Below are 15,432 nucleotides of genomic sequence, written 5' to 3'. Positions count from 1 at the left end.
GAGTGTAAGACATGTTACAAATTTATTTAAAAGTGTCTTTCCAGTGTGGAAAAACATTATATAAGTTCAGAAAGGAAAGGTGCAACAGCTATGTACATTAAAGAATAGTAGTAGTTCAATAACAGACATACAGAAGATTGAAGAAATAAAAAGGATGACTGAAAAGTAAGATTCTGGGGAAAAGGGAGAGGACAGAGTATATGCATGAGCTAACTAATATCAGATGGGTTCTTTGAAAGACTGTTCTAGGAATGAGAAGAAGTGAGGATGATTTTTAATGTTTTGATTATGGTGGTAATGAAAAGATTGTTAGAAGGGAAGAGAATGTAACAGGAAAAGATAGCAAAATCGAAGCAATAAACAGAAAAATGGAAGGAGCCTGATGTAAATAGAACAGGTATTAACCGTTTTTTTTATGGTTGGTGAGAGATGGATGGCCATCCAGTGGGTAGAATATGTGTTTGTTCCCAGTATATCTAGCCTTTCTACTATGCACAAGTGTGGGGGGATTATATCAAAATGAATATACGAAGAGAAAGATACTTAGAAACAAAAGTTCAGTTGTTTCATCGATACAATTGCAAGATGTCTTCAGAGCTAAAAACAAGACACCAAAACTTCTGAGACTGAATAAATGAATTAATCAATTAAGTAATTAAATAGTTAATAAAACTGTTAAAAAGTCAAAACCTATTTTTTTAAAGACACACAAACATTCCATCAAAAGCCTTGGTCAGGTCAAGGTATGTGGTATGTACTGTTGTACTTTCATCCATTGCTTTGGTGACCTTTTCAAAGAAGTTCAGCAGATTAAGTATGCATTACCTGACCTTCGCGAACCCAAATTGAGACAGGTGTTTTCAGGTTCAATATATGGAGGCTGAAGTTGAACAGTGTTGCTTGGGTGCAGCTATATCATGTTCATGGTACTGACAGTGCATGCAGTGATATTGTCTGGACCCATCAGTGCAGTATTTTTAGCTTTAGTTAGAGCATTCAGGACTTGGTCTTGTGTGATATCTGGAGACAAGTCAGTTCCAAGTATATCTTGTGGAACAGACTGAGGAGGGAGAACAGGATAAAGTTTGAGCTGAACTTATCAGCCACTGATTGCCTTTGGCTTGGGTGGCTATTTAAGCATCAAACTTGGCTTTGTTTGTTTTTTATTATGCTCCTGAGCTGTCTGTTTATATCAGTGATGAGGGATGTATCACTCTGGTATAATTGCTCTTCTTACCTTTTGTTAAAACTTGCTTCCTTTTTTTGTAAAGCTTGTTGCTGTTGATATGGTTCCACCAAGATTGTTTGTTTCTGAGGTTTGCCCTGTACTTGTTCCTGCAGGGTGCAAATGAATCTGTGCAGCTGTTTTCATGCCATATAGTGTGGTGGTGTATGTTTCCATTTATTCATTGGGGTTAAAGAAAAATTTCTAAAACTACCTTGGGGGAGAGGGATCTCTGGATTCAATTTTATTTTGAAGAAGGCAGCTTTATGGTCTGACCTAACAAGTGATGAAGATATACAAGAGATTGTGAAAGATGCCCTCATATTAGTAAGGACAAGATCCAAGATGTTGTTCCCCTGGTAGGTACTCTGACTAAATGTCGCAGAGCATTTGTAGTGACAAGGTCCAGGAATCTCTGTGCTTGGTGATGTAGGTTCCCAGTCTGCATTTAAATAGTTTAGATCAACTATGAAAATAGCATTGGGTTTAATACTGAGTGATTTCAGTTCTTGTAGATAGGCACTGTGGGCTTCTTGGCTCAGAGAGGGTGTTATACTATAGCTACCTAATATATGATATAGAACATTTATGATGATTATTTGGACATGAATAAACTCTAGTACATTATATGTTGCTTTAGCAGCCTTGATGTGAATCTCTTCTGGATGAAAACTGAGACAGCTCCTCCTTTTTTTCCTTCCTGCACAGTAACTGGTCTAAATGTCTGGAAAGCATTACAGGACTGCACTGCCAGAGTGCTCCCCTCCATTTTAAACTGTGCATCAGTCACTACACAGATGTCTGTGTCCTTCACGATAAGGAGGGCTTGCAGGGACTGGCGTTTCTTGTTTAGGTTCTTATTTAAGCATTGGTCGGTAACATCTTATTATTTTCTTATGCTTTCTTTATTAGGTTGCTAGGTTTATCAGTTTGGCATTGCCTGAAAAAGGTACTGTGTGAGTGGATCCAGGCTATCACTCACAAAGTAACATGACCTGTCAATTGTATCCTCCAAAGCTGGCAAATAATGGTCTTTCTTTGAATGACACCAAAACGTAGCCAATTATTGCAGTTCTTCTACAAAAGTGAATTGTTTAGAATTGAGGGGAACTTGTAAGCCACTAATATTATTATTTATGAGCTCCAAAACAAAATATTCCATTACTTTATAAATTATGTTGATGAAGCAATCCTGTGCATAGTCCTGTGCATCAGTGGTAGGGCTGCACATGTGAAGAGGTGCCACTAGCTGCCCTCAAGTCATTGAGCACATTCTCAGTGAAGAGGCTAAGACTGAATATGTTTAAAAGGGACTTATGAGGCACTGATATATGTTAATAATGAGTCAGCCTTCTATGATGTCTGGTTTCGTGAATCTAGGTTTTTGGTTTTGTAAACGGCTTTTAACTCATTCAACCTATAGCACCTTTGTTGTATACTTCCACTGAACACTCATAGCTCTTTATGGCATCCAGACTGTTCTTGGGTCTGACTTTTTAACAAAGTGATTTACCAGTGTATAACAGACAGAAATGGAAAGGCAAGGATTGTTTAATAAAATGACACTATGGCTAGGATGCCCTGCAGTAGAAAGCCTTGATTATATTATACTTTTTAAGTTGAATGTTCAGAAACTATTCTGGAATGCAAGGATATGTGCAGGCCATATGAGGTGCAACACTTCCCACCACATAGCCTTATTCTAGAGTAACTATAAAGGATGGTATGGACTGAATGGAGTGAGAAGAGGAAACGGGGTGGGGCAAGAGAGAGGAGTTTAAACTAAATTTATTGCTAGTATATTAGAAACGTGCTTTAGGATGGAGTAGACGGCACCATTACCGATTAACTTGCTAAAGTCAAAGTAGCCAAAGTCAAAGTAAACTTAATTGTCACTTCGATTCACACAAGTGTGAATCGAGTGAAATTACATTTCTTCTGACTCAATGTGCATACAATACACAGACTACATTTAACATGATGATAATACACAAAATTCTATAGACACAAACGACAAACACATCAATAATACATACTTGCATTATTGCACTGATTTAACAGATAGTCACTCATTGCTATGTTATTAGCTTATTTTCACTGGAAAAAATTGCACTTAATCAATTGATTTAAGGCCTACATTTATATTGCACAATAAGACAGTTTAGTTTGATTACTGCTGACTTTGCTGTCTGGGTACGCCTAAGACCTTGCTACATATTGCACTATATATAGATGCTTCAGTATTGTTGGATTACTGCCTTAATGTCCAGTGTGAAGGGTACTCTTCCTAGAGTTCAGTAACCTGATGGCTAGTGGAAAGAAGCTGTTTCTGAATTTTGTAGGTTTGCATTGTATGCATCAAAAGCACCTTCCTGATGTTAAATGTGAGAAGAGCTTGTAAGCAGGATGAGTGCTATCCCTGGTTATTTTCCTTGCCCTGCTGAGACATCTGGACATGTCTTGTATGGATGGGAGGGAGTTCCTGATAATCCTCTCAGCTGCTTTCACTAACATCTGGAGGGACTGGTGCTCGGAAGCACAGCAGCTTCCATACCATACTGTAAAGCTGTTTGCCAGTATACTTTCGATGGTGCCCCTGTAGAAGGTTGTGAGAGCCATTGATGCTAGGTTTGCTCTCCTCAACCTTCACAAGAAGTGAAGCTATTGGTGTGCCTTCTTAATGATGGCCTTTGTGTTGGCTGACCACGTCAAGTCTTTTGCAATGCGCACCCCCAGAGATTTTATGCTTTTTACTTTCATAACTGTTTCTTCATTGATTACAAATGGAAAGTGCTCTTTGTTGCTCTTTCTGTAGTCCACAATTATTTATTTTGCTTTGTTGACATTTAGTTCAAGATTATTGCTATAACACTAACTTATGAACTAATTCACCTATTACATAAGTGCTATTATTCCTAAGATTCCTGGCATAATTTAAAACAGCACTGCTGTTATCTTTTTCATGAAGTGACATTATTTTATTAGCATTTGGCTTTGCAGGTTTAGATCTTATACCCAAGTTCTTTGTTTACCCTATTCAAGTTGCTTTGGTTAGGGCGAATTGCATTTATTTCCTAGGGCCAGCATTTTTTCTTTTATGTTAAAGTTTGGTGATACTGGTCTCCACAATGAGAACCTGTTCTTAAATTTGACATAATATTTTTATCAGATGTGGACAGATGCCTCAGTGCAAGAGTTAATTTGGCAGTAGAAATTATTCATATATGCAGCTGCATTTGGCATTGGATTCCATTGGTATGGAGAACTTTTAAATCTCTTTAGGTTGGGCAATGCTAATAACTGACTCTAGGAAAAACTCTGAAGACAGCGTGATTAGAGGGCATCTTTGGCTGGGGTCTTATAGAAAAAAGATAACATGGTGGTCTGTTTGAAGACAGGGCAACTATGGGTACAGACCATATTGGTGTTATAATTAAAACTGCCACCAGCAGTGCAACAGTTTAAAACTGATACCAGGTTCTATCCTAAGCAAAGCAACAGAGGATGAAGACCCAAGAGACACAAAACCAACAATAGTAGCACAATAATATAAAAGTGTTAAAATAAGACAGAAAAAAGCACAATATAACACAGTGAAAGAAGACTAGTAAGCACAATTCAACTGTTCTAAAATAATGCAACATGTCAGTGCAGGCAAAAAATGACACAGGATACAGGTGTGGATTGCCACAAAAATAGTAAGCTCAGTACAACATGTTGAGGATGATAAATATATCCAGCTTGGGCAGAGATGTCATAGAACTTTGCAAGCACAGTACAGAAGTTGAAAAAAATATACAAAAGGTGCCTCAAAAGTTTATGTATCCAACAGACTAGAAATTCTGCAAATACCAGACTAGTACCAAAATCAATAATCAGTGCAATAAAGCATGTCTGATCCTGTACAATAATTAAGTACAAGTACAGGTGCCACAGTCATCTGCTCTGGTTTGTGAACTGCTGAACATTTCTTAGCTATTTAAGCTATTTTATAACAAGCACAGCAACAGTTATTTTTACTGATGTCTAAACTTGTGTACATCATACAGCTATTAAGTGGGATTTATTTGTAGGTCTACTGGAGTAGGATGAAAAGAACAGGTGCTCCTTGAATACTAAATAGACTGGGTTACTACAGTCACATGTGATGTGCACAAGGGTGCTGATCAACATAAACAAGGGAATAATGTTGACAAAACAACCAGACAATACAAATAGGGTATGCTAACAAGCTACTAACTAGTAAATGTTATGATTATTTGTTCCCCTTCTCTCACAAGATCAAACTGCACAAACAGTCTCAAGTCAAACAAAGTACCACTAGCAGGTACTGAAAGCTTCATTGTTGGATTAAAAGGCTAAAAAGTCTCACTCTGTTTGTGTTGGAAGTTGGAAGATCAGATAAGTGGTCATGTTCACCAAACAAGTATTTTACATGTGCAGTGTGGTGCAGTGGAGCACAAACTTTACCATGCCATTTCATGATTAATTATTTAAACAGCGCTCACTAGTGACATTGTCCAAGTCATATTACCATAGGTAGTAAAGGGAGTTTTAGTGACAGCATATTTCTAGTGACATGCAAGTGTCCTATTCTAGATGGGTGTACTTTTTTTTTATTATTCCAAGATAATGCCAGGTCAGTCCAAATATATTCTGGGCATGTTATTCATTCATGATCTTGAACAGATGTCATATAATCACCACTAATGGGAACGCAAAATGACAGACTGTGACAAAGAAATGTTCATAAACCTAAGATTTGACACTCATATATACCATGTCTTATGTGAATCCCCTTTTCTCAGTAAAATTTCCAAGAACTATAATTGGGTATGCAGGCAAATTATGTTCTAAAAACTGCCATTTCATGTTTCTCATTACTGAGTTTTCCACAGCCATATTGTCATTCTGGGTACAAAGAGGTTTAGAGCTGATATCCTTCTACTGACAGAAAAACTACCTGTTTTGACAAATGAATTCTGATTTAACACAATCTCAAAGTGTATATATACATATAAGGCTATGCTGAGTTGTTAATAAAGTAAAATGGCTATACAATTCTGCATTAGGTGCATATGGATAACACATCATAAATCAATACCCAGTCAGTTCTTTATTTTCAAAGACTTCTAAATGGATATTCAAGTAGTCTCACCATTAAATAGGCCTAAATGTTAACTTTGTCAAGCCAAATTGACATGGTCAGAAAAGTCAGTTTTTGTAGTTACAGCTTTACATTGCTAGAATAATGTCTCTTTTCTGAAGAAATACACATTACTTTTATTTCTGTTCTAGTGTTAAAATAGTATAGATTATTTCTGAAAATGTACTGTTTTCTCTGCCCTGAATAATTGTCCTATTCCCACCATAATGGAAACTGAAAAATTATAACTTGGTAATCTGTTACATGCATGTAAACAGGCCGCTGAAATGTACTTTGGTAAGCATATATCTTATAAACTGTTGCTGTTACATCCCAGACATACTGCTCTTCATATTTATGATGTCATAATATCAAAACACTGATCAGTCATCAGTGCACTAGTTCAGGTCATAATCTGGCTATATTTATGGCAATGGTACTCAGATATTTTCAACTTCAGTGCCCTTTTGTGTTTCACTCTTACATTCATGCTCTGTAGCATTTCCTTTTCATTTAGTACTTACAGATGATGTTCAGACCCTCCTTTACATGTTTTATTCTTTAGGAAAATGCCAGAATTTCTCAAATTGTCTCCTACATATTGTCATTATCTAATGAAATTTGAAATGCCAGGTCAGAAGAAATATTGTGACTTAGTGAATATTCAGCTATGCATTTGCCCTAATCCATTTTAAATGCATTCAGTGACACCAATGTATAAAAAGTATTTTAACTGCAATGGATACTGCTATGAAGGAAAATACAAAAGCAAAGAAATGCATACTTCCTGAGTCCTAATGTCTCAAAACAAGTAATGTATGCACACATAAAAATAACAGCTTTCAACAGAAATAATTGTTATACCTCGTTAACTTCTTTACAGCAAGTAAATATATGTGACTGAATTTTGTTGCATTGTAGCTACTACATTAAGGTTGCATTTTCAGCAAATAATAATAAGAAAAATAATATATTACAGTTCCCCAAAGTCTAACTTGATGAAAGGCACTCAATATATTATATGCACATCATTTTAGTCATCAAAAGCTGCCTCAGCATGAAGGAGATACTAAATTTGTATGTATGGGGAGTTACCATTATCTTTAACTAAATATAATTAATTATGAGCAATGATTCATCGACAGCTATCAGCACATGTGAGCAGTGACACAACATGGGAAGCAGCAGTTATTGATATTACGCCACTGGATTCAACTGGCGTAGAGTGAGGGGTCAAGGGCTGCTTCTGATTGTGGAAAAGATTGACTGATCTCATTGGGCAACTACCTCCTGCCTTAAAGTGGGCAGCCCCCAGCCAAATAGGTGTTGCCTTGCCACAATCCATTTCTTCCATTGGATGTGTCGGGCTTAGAGAACCCCCAACAGGTGGATTGTTAACCATACACCTGGAAAAAACAAAATAAAGCAGTCTTTGAGGTGGCCACATGGAACATAAGGATGATGATTCCAGGCCTTACAGAAGACCTAAAGGACATCAATGATGCTCGGATGACAGCCGTCATTAACAATGAGTTGACAATATTGCAGAGGGACATTGTGGCTCTTCAGTAAACAAGACTGCCCTCCACTGGACATCTCAGAGAGAAGGACTTTACTTTCTTCTGGCATGGGAAGCATCCAGAAGTGACCAGGGAATGTGGTGTTGGTTTCTGCAATCAGAAACAACTGCACTAGCTCATTCATATCACCGAATGTGAGAAATGAGAGAATGCTGAAAAATCAGCTACAAACACCAGTGGCTATGGTCAACATCTTTAGCGTCTACATGCCTACTTTAACTTCTTCCCAGAAAGTCAATGACAAGTTCTATGATGAACTTAATGCTGCCATCAATGAGGTCCCTTCCCATGAACTGTTATTCATTCTTGATAACTTTAATGCCACCATTGGCAGTGACCATAACAACTGGCCATCCTGCCTGGGACAGCTCAGAACAGGAAAGATGAATGAAAATGGACAGCATCTCATTTAATTTTGTTCCCACTATGACCTCTGCATAACCAACAACTTATTTAATGTCAAGCCCCAGGATAAAGGTTTCATGGCAACATCCAAGATAGAAACATTGCCACCAGCTTGACCTCCTCTTCACAAACTGCAGCAGTTTATGTAGTATCATGGTAACATGCAGTTATTACAGCACAAACTGTGATACTGATCACTTGCTCATGTGTAGTAAAGTGAACATCTAGCCACAAAGATTTTTTCACACTAAAAATGAAGGGAGACAGTCCAATGAAATTGGCAAGACTTGTGACCCCTCAAAATTAAGCAAGTTTGTTTATTGAAGAGGCCTTGCCCTGCTTGGATGGCAATAACATCAGCAAGATATTGGAGAAATTATGGGATGCTATCTATAACACTGCAATATCTATCTTTGGGCAGAAGACAATCAAGTGTGCTGATTGGTTTGAAACCCACACTGAAGTGCTGACACCTTGATTGAGAAGAAGAGACAGGCACTGGCTGCATACAGGTCCTCTCCCAATGAGGAGAACTTGCCGGCACTCCGATGTGCTCAGAGTCAAGTGCAGCAGGTAGATCTGGGGTGTGAAAATGATTATTGGCTCTAACTTTACTTCAAGATTCATCAGGCCGCTGACACTGGTAACATGAGAGGAATGTACAATAGGATCAAGCAAGCCATCGGTCCATCACAAAGTATGACCACCCCTCTTAAGTTGGCAACAGGCAAGTTCTTGAAGGACAGAAGCAAGCAGATGGAACACTGGGTGGAACACTACTCATAGCTGCATGCCAGATTGACTATAGTCATGCAAAGATCCCTAGATAACATTGAGCCTCTGCTAACTATGACTGAACTCGATGCTGAGTCCACCTTGGAGGAACTCAATGACATGCTAAAAGCACTCTGTTCTGAAAAATCCCCCAGGAAATATGGCATTCCCTCAGAAATCCTTTAAAGCACCAACAGTACCCTAATCTCAGAGCTGCTTTCACTACTTTGCTAATGCTGAAAAGAAGGCAGTGTACTACAAGATATGAGGGATGCATAGTTACTGTCTGCAAGAATTAGGGAGACAAAAGTGATTGGGTGGGTGGGTTTGGTATAATGGTTAAGATTTTTTGTCAAAGACACAAGTCACAGAATTTGATTCTGACCTCAGGTAACTGGCTAGGCCTAAAATGGCCCTTCAGGACAGTTAGCCTAGTATTCATCTATGAACATATGAACCTATGAACTATTGCAGCATCTCCCTTCTCAGTACCTTTGGGAAGCTGTTTACACATGTTGTCCTGAAGAGGTTCTGTGTTCCTACAGAGAGATTTTCCCCTAAGTCTCAGTGTGGGTTCAGAGCAGAAAGGTCTACCATAGACATGGTTTTCTCTGTTAGACAACTAAAGAAAAGTGCAGGGAGCAGAACAAGCATCCATATATTGCCTTCATTGATCTGACTAAGGAATTCAACTTCATCACTAGGAAAGGTCTGTTCATGATTCAGGCAAAGACTGACTGTTCCCAAACACTACTTAGCATTACCAGGGCTTTCCATGAAGGCATGAAGGGGACCATCGTGTACAACAGATTCACATATGACCCTGTTGAGATTCTCAGTGGAGTGAAACAGAGATATATACTGGCTCCAATATTGTTTATCTTTTCAGTTCTGCTGAAATTTGTTTTCAGAACTGCTACAGAGGGTACCTTTCTGTGAATAGAATGGATAGCAACCTCATCTAACTGTCAAGGCTTAGCTCTAAGACTAGGGTGATTAAAAGTATCTAAGGGAGTTCCTGTTCACTGATGACACAGCTATTGCTACTCACAAGTGGAACCTCAGTCACTCATGACTCCCTTTGCAGATGCATGTATGGAATTTGGCTTCATAATCAGTTTAAAGAAGACCCAGGTGATGGGCCAAAATGTGCGCAATGAGCCTTCTATCAGGGTGAGTGACTATGAGTTGGAGGTTGTCCATAAGTTTGTGTACTCATGCTGTATGATCTTGGACAACTTTTGGCTTGATAGTGAGATCAATAAGTGCTATGGAAAAGCCATCACAGTATTTTTCAGGCTGACAAAGAGAATATGGGCTAATAATCAGCTCACTGTGCACACCAAGGTCCAGGTTTATACAACCTGTGTTTTGAGCATATTACTGTATACCAGAGAAACATAGACTTTGTGCTCAAAACAGGAGAAGTGGCTCAATGTATTCCATATGCACTGCCTTAGGTGCACACGTGGTACCCCATGGCACCATCTCCATGTTTACCCTCCTGAAACTGATGTATAAGCACTGGTTGGTTCATTTCTCAGGTATGAAAGATTGCCACATATTGAAAGACCTCATTTATGGAGCTGGAGTCTAGAAAGAGGCAGAAGGGTCTACTCAAATTCTGCTACCATGACATATGCAAATGTGACCTCGGTGCTCTCTCTCCATCAGAGTGAACACCTGGGTTTCTTTCACCTCAGACAAGCATACCTGGAAATGGGAAGTGAAGGAAGCTCTCACTATGTTTAAAACCACCTTGGCAAGGAGATAAGAGGATAAAATAGTCCTCAAGAAGATATGTGCCCATGATAGCAGACCAACATATGCCTACTGCTGCTCAGAATGTAGAAAGGACTGCCACACCTGGACTGCATTGCACGACCACAGAAAATGCTGTTCAAATCAGTCCCACAGGGGCACAAACCTATGATACTTTGGGATTGAAGAATGCCTACTATTATCAGCAGACAAGATTTGCAGAATAATTTTCATTATATCGCTTTGCTGGTCTTTTACATATTTCTGTATAGAGGAATCAGAAAGAATTTCCTGTACAGGACATTTAGGAAACATTGTTTTGACTTAACAGTAAACTTTTCAAAGGTGAGTCTTCATTAAAACAAATGCAATAAGGGTTATCTTAGGATATGAAACATTATATTCTCAATATGTTGCATACTATACAAGTACCTTTTCAAATTTGCCAGTGCATGCGTAATTAAAAACACTACAGCTGAAGAGGTGCAGATGCATTAATTAGTAGAATTCTGGTCATGAATATAAGAAATGTCATTGATATACTGTGTCATGTGCAGTATGTATTAAAGGAATTGCTTACTTATATCAGTTAATAGAAAAACAATATGTCTCTACCTGCAGTGCTGTAAGGATATTGGCCAAGGCTTGTCCGTATGTATCGTGGCAGTGAACTGCAAGAGCATGTCTTGGCATCTCCTTTAGAACTGCTTCCAACAAATGCTTCATGCTGCCAGCTGTCCCAACTCCGTTCGTGTCGCCTAGCGAAATCTCATAGCAACCCATGCTATATAGCCTCTTTGAAATCTATGTAATAAAGCAATAGTGATGGTAGACATGATAGAATTGTAAACCTTTTACAGGAAAATAAACATTTAATTTTTGTAGAAGTTTGTAGCAAAATTAATCACAGCACAAGCAATGCAGTTTCACATTTCCATAAGTTAATTTGGTTAGAGCACCACAAACAACCTTTAGTACAAGTTAGGCTTGTCCTTTTTTTTCCAGAAGACTGTGTCTACTCTCTTCTAGGCTGCTCAGTCTAATGAAAGGTCTCCTTTATAAAATAAGAGGTATGTTTCAAGGTAAAGTCCCTCCTCCTCCTGCTCCACTCAGGACTCCGAATTTGGCTTTGGCTCTCCTAGGGCTCATTTCATCACATGGCAAACATTCTCTGCTGGGTTATCTCATGTGACTTCTGAGTAATTTATTTGGCTGTCATTTATGAGATAGAGATCAACAAATAGATACGTAGATAGAAAGATATATATATATATATATATATATATATATATATATATATATGTGTGTGTATAGAGAGAGAGAGAGCTTTTTAATAATATATCAGTTCATCTGAGCTCCAGTTCAGGTAGCATGTTGATGTATGCTTTCTTTTCCTCTCACCTTTCCCCTTTTTTATGGTTGCTTAGATAGATAGATAGATGGATAGATAGATAGATAGATAGATAGATAGATAGATAGATAGACAGACAGACAGACAAAATCAATAGATATGTGGATTTATACAATAAAAGGTCATTACTATTCCAAAACATCCACATTGATTGGACACCACAATCAGCACGCCCATTGCAAGTCAAACATATCCCAACAGAAAAAAGTCTGGTCATTTAACTATTATTGAGTTCCCACACTATATGCTATTAGGATATGCTATCTTCAAATATTTTAAGTGAGGCAATGCAACATATGAGAAAAAAATCAGGACATTCTGTAAAACTCTGGAAAGGTGTGTTTCAAGGTAAAGTCCCTCCTCCTCCTGCTCCACTCAGGACTCCACATTTGGCTTTGGCTGTCCTAGGGCTTCAGCTTCTAGTGATGCTGTTATTTGTGAAAAAAAAATAAATAAATAAACAAATAATAAAGAGACACTGAGGCAAACCAATATTGTTACTCTGTCATCACTGGCAACTACCTAGCACTGTACTGATGTGTTGCACAAGCATGCAGACATGCAGATTATATGTATGCACATTACATAGGTAAACAGCAAAGAAGGCGAAGAACACTATAGTGTCATTATACAATGACATTGGGCAGGATTCACGAAGCCTCCGTGTAAGAGTTACAAGGCTTACACGGAGGCTGCAGTTAAACGGTGTAACGTCAGCATGTCATGCATATGCATGAGGGCATGCTGAATCACACCTAAGGCTTACACGGTCCGTGGAAGACAGTAGGGGGCGTGTCCGTAGGCCGAGCCCTGCAAGCAGACACGCCCCCCCCAGAAGAGTAAATGTGCTTAAAGAAAACCCCCACGACAGAGTACATGGAAATGTGAATAAACACAACACAACACATGCCCCCACAGACTATGAACATAAAATTATATAAATGAACATGTTATATTTGTTTTAAATTGTAAAGATGTTTGCCCGTGAGTGCGCTCGTTTGCGTGGGCGTGCCCGTAGCTCAGCCACAGTTAGCAGTAAGTGGAAAAGCATATAAGAACTAACTATGCAAAGTAAGCCAACAAGCAATAGCGTAGCGGTAGAGACGTCAGCTGAAGAGCAGGCAGTCATGGTTCGAGCCCCTACAACATCAATATTTATTTTTAGTGAAATAAGCACGAAACAAGTCCCTGACATATATGCACACATATAAAATTATATTTTATGTAAAATGTAATGAAATAGGTCATTTATTTTGAAGAAATGTGAGATAACAAAATAATAACAAATGCCAGATGTGCCTATAGCTGAGTTACAGTTTAACAAGGTGAGTGCATCTGCCCGTAGGTGAACAGTGGTATAACAGGTGTAAAATGAGTGGCATAAGGTGAGCAGTAGTCCAACAGGTGCAAAATGAGTGCCCGTAGGTTAGCCATGGTTTAACACAAAGTCAAAGTTTACCACAAAATCCAAGTAATGAAAAATGTCCAGAGTTAAAGACCACCGACCAAGAAAAGTATAGTAAATACTGTCTTTAATGGACGTAACAAGGATGCAAAGCAAACAGCAATCAAAATTGAATTAACACACTGAAACTGTGTGCCCTTAGCTGAGCTGAGCGTAATATGCGTGCTGACAGCAAAATGAGGTGTAAACCAGCGTAACCCGTTTGCGCGGAGCTGCGCACCGCGCCAACAAGCTAACCGACGGGCAACGTTGAGCAAGCTGTAACAAAACTGCCTTTACACAGACACACCCCCTAGCCTGTCTAGACAGTCATAAAATATAAAAAGCAGTGGCCAGGTTCGAACCCAGGACACCATGCACCATAGTCACGGTACTGAACCACTAAGCCATGACAGCTGCACCTAGAAATGCAGTAATAGCAAATATATAGGAATGAATAGAAAGAGGAGCATGACAAAGCAGGTTTTGTGAAGCTGATACAATTCCAAAATGGCCAATCACAGATAAGTGCGGGAAAAACGGCATATATAAGCCCCATAGACGGGAATACACAGCATAACCGATTGTAGAACTGACTTGCAGCCAGAATGTCAGGAGTAGGTGAGGGTAGTTGCTTCCGAGCACAGAGGTGGGGCATTGAGGAGTCCAGATATATGGTCTGGCTCCTTGTCCACAATCATGAGGCCCAACTCATGCAGGGCCAGGTCCTGTGGGGAGCATATAGGGCTGAGGCATGGGACTGGTTGGCTCATGATCTCACCAGTGCCACAGGGATTCCAAGGACTGGTGAGCAGGTCCGTCACCACAATGCGGACCTGAAGAGATGTAAGCAGGACCAACTGTACCTTTGGATCCAGGAGGCCCGGCAAATGCCCAATGCCCCACTACTGAGTAAGTTACATCTAATTATGTATGTAAGAAATTAACCTAGCTGATATTATGGAGATGTGTATTCCAATATTAATTTATTTATATTACAGCTGCAGGTGTCTGTTCTGCGAACCGCAGAGCCTATGGCGATAGGCTGGTGCGGTTGCGCCACCAGGCAGGTCAGTAATCCTCTCCCTGTAACTGTAAATAAATATAAAGTATGACAGTTAGCAAAAGAGTGCAGTGTAGTCACTAAGTAATAAAATGTGCAAGTAGCAGTGTAAGAGTGTTTGCAAGTATTGCTTGATTACAAAAGTGTGTTGCAGTCTGTAATCCAAACAGAAAAATGAAAATGTCTGAAATAAAGTCTGAAATAAAGATGCCCCACCTGTAATATAATAGTACACAACCTGCAGCAGGCTGAAAAGTACAGCTGCAGAATATGAGCAAATCACATGTGTGAAATATATCCCTGTTGAAATACTGAAACATGACAGAAGTGAGACTGTTGGAAAGGATTGTAATAACTACAGGTAAAACATGTCAATAAAGCCTAGAAGTAAGTACCATCCTGAATTGTAAAAATAAAACAAGTGAGAGAGTGTGAGAAAGAGTTATGAATCCACCAAGGTGAGCAGTAGTCCAACAGGTGCAAAATGAGTGCCCGTAGGTTAGCCATGGTTTAACACAAAGTCAAAGTTTACCACAAAATCCAAGTAATGAAAAATGTCCAGAGTTAAAGACCACCGACCAAGAAAAGTATAGTAAATACTGTCTTTAATGGACGTAACAAGG

General features: G+C 39.0%; 1 protein-coding gene across 1 annotated transcript in view; it reads right to left on the bottom strand.

The window, feature by feature from the left end:
- Positions 1-15,432, bottom strand: part of LOC122796058 (3-hydroxy-3-methylglutaryl-CoA lyase, cytoplasmic-like) — a 616,655-nt gene that overhangs the window by 506,702 nt on the left and 94,521 nt on the right. Inside the window, exon 3 of the mRNA XM_044064522.1 lies at positions 11,507-11,695. Within this exon, the coding sequence (XP_043920457.1) occupies positions 11,507-11,695 (189 nt within the window). The remainder of the gene's footprint in view (positions 1-11,506; positions 11,696-15,432) is intronic.

The sequence above is a fragment of the Protopterus annectens genome, chromosome 2.part2, assembly GCF_019279795.1.
Source record: "Protopterus annectens isolate FY-2018-M chromosome 2.part2, PAN1.0, whole genome shotgun sequence".
Lineage (NCBI taxonomy): Eukaryota > Metazoa > Chordata > Ceratodontiformes > Protopteridae > Protopterus > Protopterus annectens.
The sequence above is the reverse complement of the archived record's forward strand: the minus strand, read 5'-3'. Positions and strand labels throughout refer to the sequence as shown.